The sequence below is a fragment of the Chaetura pelagica genome, unplaced genomic scaffold, assembly GCF_000747805.2.
Source record: "Chaetura pelagica isolate M959 unplaced genomic scaffold, ChaPel_1.0 scaffold1598, whole genome shotgun sequence".
NCBI lineage: Eukaryota > Metazoa > Chordata > Aves > Apodiformes > Apodidae > Chaetura > Chaetura pelagica.
Window position 1 is genome coordinate 161837 of NW_009954269.1, and position 3061 is coordinate 164897.

Sequence of the window (3061 nt, forward strand, 5' to 3'; positions counted from 1 at the left end):
TTTGGTTGTTTTTTCCTTCCTTTTTATTTTAAAAGCTGCCCCCACCTCTGGGTGTGTGTTCAGCTGAGCCCACCTGCAGCCACGGGGGGGCTGGGAGGGACCCCCCTCAAGCTTCCAGAGACAAAAAAAAAAAATAAAGGGAGGGAAAAGAAAGAACAGAACCCAAAGGCCCAACCCTGGAAAACCAGCCTTCCCCACCCCAGAGAAATAAGAACTAAAACCAACCCAAACCAAAAAACAAAACCCCAGATCACAACAGTAGGTTCGCTTTGTCACTTTTAGTGTATGATACAAGTTTACACGGTTAGAGGGGATCACGAGGGAAGGAGCCCGAAGTTAAGTTACTGCAATAATGACTCACACAAACACCCTACCCCAAGCACAGGCGCTAACGAACAGAGCGAGGAGAAAGTTTCTTTTCAGGCTGTTTTGTTTTGTATTTTCTCCTTCCGGGGAGGACAAGGGGGAACGCAGGGAGGGCCCCGCTGTGCTGGGGACCTGGGGCACAACGGGGGGAGCAGCTGGTGACACCGAGCCCAGGGTGGGGGTGGCAGAGCCCCCGGAGCTGAGCAGGAAGGGGGTGTGTGTGGGGTCAGTGGCAGCGGGTGACACCAGGGTCTGGGAAGAGCCCCCCCAGACTCACCATCAGTGGGTCTGTCCTGGGCTCTGGCAGCAGCTTCATCTCCTCCTGGTTCCTCCACAGGCAGAGCCAGAGGGACCCCAAAGTCCTGTCGTCTTCCCCCACCCCAGCTCTGGGGCAGCTCCACGGTGCTGGAGGTGTTGGTGCTGGGGGTGTTGGTGCCAGGAGGTGCTGGTGCCAGGGTGTTGGTTCCAGGTGTTGGTGCTGGGGGTGTTGGTGCTGGGGTGTCGGTTCCAGGAGGTGCTGGTGCCACCACTCTCCCTCCAGGCTCCCCCAGAGCCTTTACTTTCCTCTGCCAAACAACCATCTCCTCCTCCTGGGGGAGCTGCAGCTGTTCTGGGGGCACCGAGTGTCCCAAGGCCGGTGCCACCTCCGGGATGGTGACCAGGGACGTGGTGTGTCCGGCCAGCGAGTGGAGCCCAGAGGGGCTGGGGGGAGAGGGGTTTTCTCTGTGATGATGGAGGGAATCGGCCTCTCCCCGGGGCTCCCGGGAAAATACCAAATGAGCAACATTCCCAAGGAGAGGGGGAAAAAGAGAAAAACAAAAAAAGGTGGATTTTGCTGTGATGTCATTGCCAGCTCAGATGTCTCTGTCCTGTGGTGGAGACACCCCCTGGTCCCTAGGGCCTGCTTGGCCGGGCGCCCCTTCCCTTATCTGGGAAGAGACTCGTGGTGTGAAAGAAGAGCTGAGACTTGGGCTTGTGAGCGTGGGGTGGAGGTGTCCTCCCCTCCTCATCCCCACGGGACGAAGGCAACTGTCCCTCCCCACAGGCTGTGGGCTGAGGACAGAGCAGCCAACAGTGAACAAACTATTTGTTCTCCCCAGGAGTGGGGCAGCAGGTCCTGACTCTGCCCTTCGTCCCCTGTACAAGGTGGCAGCCACAATTCCTGCCTGGGGCAGGGGGGAGGTTCTGAGACCCCCACCCATGGGGGACACTGGCCGAGGCGTGAGCCAGGTCCTGGTTGCTCTTCATGGCTCCTTGATCCGAGCCCGTGTAGAAACGCTGCCCAGGAGGAGCAGCCCAGGAGGGCCCCGCAGCCCCCCGAGCACCCTGGTTGTGCCTCCCCCCGGGGGCTCTAGTTGTCGGGGCTGGCGTTCTGGCGGGCGCGGATGAAGGCCATGCCGTGGGTGCGGAAATGTGTCTTGAGGTTGAGCTGGCTGTCGAAGCCGCGGCCGCACACCTTGCAGCTCAGTTTCCCGTCGGGCGGGTGCTGAGCGCCGCCCTCCCGGGGGCTGCGCGGCCCCGGCTCCTCCAGCTCCCCTGCCCCCTTCTTCTTCTTGTGGGTAATGAAGCGGTGGCGGTTGAGGGAGACCTGGGAGGTGAAGCAGAGGCCGCACTCGCGGCACTGGTGGGAGCTCTCGTCAGTCCGGTGCTGGGGAATGTGCTCCTGGAAGTCGGCGGCGCTGCTGGCCAAGTACCCGCACTTGCGGCAGCGGAAAGGGGCCCTGCGGTCGCCCTTGGGGGTCTTGGAGGGGGGGGTGGTGCTGTCAGGCTCCTCGCTGCACGAGTCGCCCTCGTCTGAGGAAAGTTTCCGCTTCCTCCCAGAAACCTGTGGAAATGGGTGGGATCAGCTTTCCTGATTCAAGCAGCTCCTGGAAGGACTTGGCCTCCTCGGGGTTTTCCCACCCACTCCCACAGGTATTTGCTCAGATCAAGGCTCCACAGGCCTGGCCCAGCCCAGGACCTGTGTCCCTGCCCCAGGAGCTGTCCCCCTGCCCCGTAACCCCAGCCCAGGGGCTCCCACAGCAGCCTTGGTCTTGCCCGTGCCCCTCACTACTCCTAAAGAAGCTCCAGGCAAGAGGGGTGTTTTCCCTTCCCTCCCAGTGAGAGGCTGAGGCTGCCAAGTTCCGTCCCAGCCATGCCAGCAGGGAGAGGCAGGGAACAAGGAAGATAGGGCCCACACCCACCCAGTGGGTGCTGGGCCTTGGTGGGTCCTGGCACTGCCGGACATGTGGGGGCAGGAGCAGAGCAGAGCCTGGGTCAGAGCGATGCCTTCGGCCCTGCCCAAAACCCCCCCGAGGCCCCGGCCCTTTGTGAGCACCCCAAGCCCACAGAGCCCTGGTACCTGCGTGGGTCCGGTCCCTATCCGGGCAATAACCACCTCCTGGCTCTTCGCCTGGTCTGTCACCTTGATCCCGTGTCGCACCTGGATGTGCTTCTCCAGGATGAGGCGGCTGCTGAAGGTCCGTTTCCCCTCGGTGCAGTACCTGCCGGCAGAGCAGGCGTGACGCCGCGCTGCGCAGCCGGGAGCCGAGCCCCGTCCTGGGAACCCTTGGCTCTGGCATCCTGACCACCCACTAACCCCAAACGGGCTCGTCCAGGTTCCTCCAGAGGGTATAAAACTCCAGAGTCCCTCCCAGTACCTCCTTTCCCTCCTACTTCCAAGACACTTGTTCAATCCCGATTGTTCTTCAACCAC

The 3061-nt window shown here is 61.7% G+C and overlaps 1 protein-coding gene across 1 annotated transcript in view; it reads right to left on the reverse strand.

The window, feature by feature from the left end:
• Positions 1–1717: 1717 nt before the first annotated feature.
• Positions 1718–3061, reverse strand: part of ZNF687 (zinc finger protein 687) — a 9371-nt gene continuing 8027 nt past the window's right edge. The window contains 2 exon segments of the mRNA XM_010003791.1: positions 1718–2191; positions 2708–2849. Of these exon segments, the coding sequence (XP_010002093.1) occupies positions 1718–2191; positions 2708–2849 (616 nt within the window).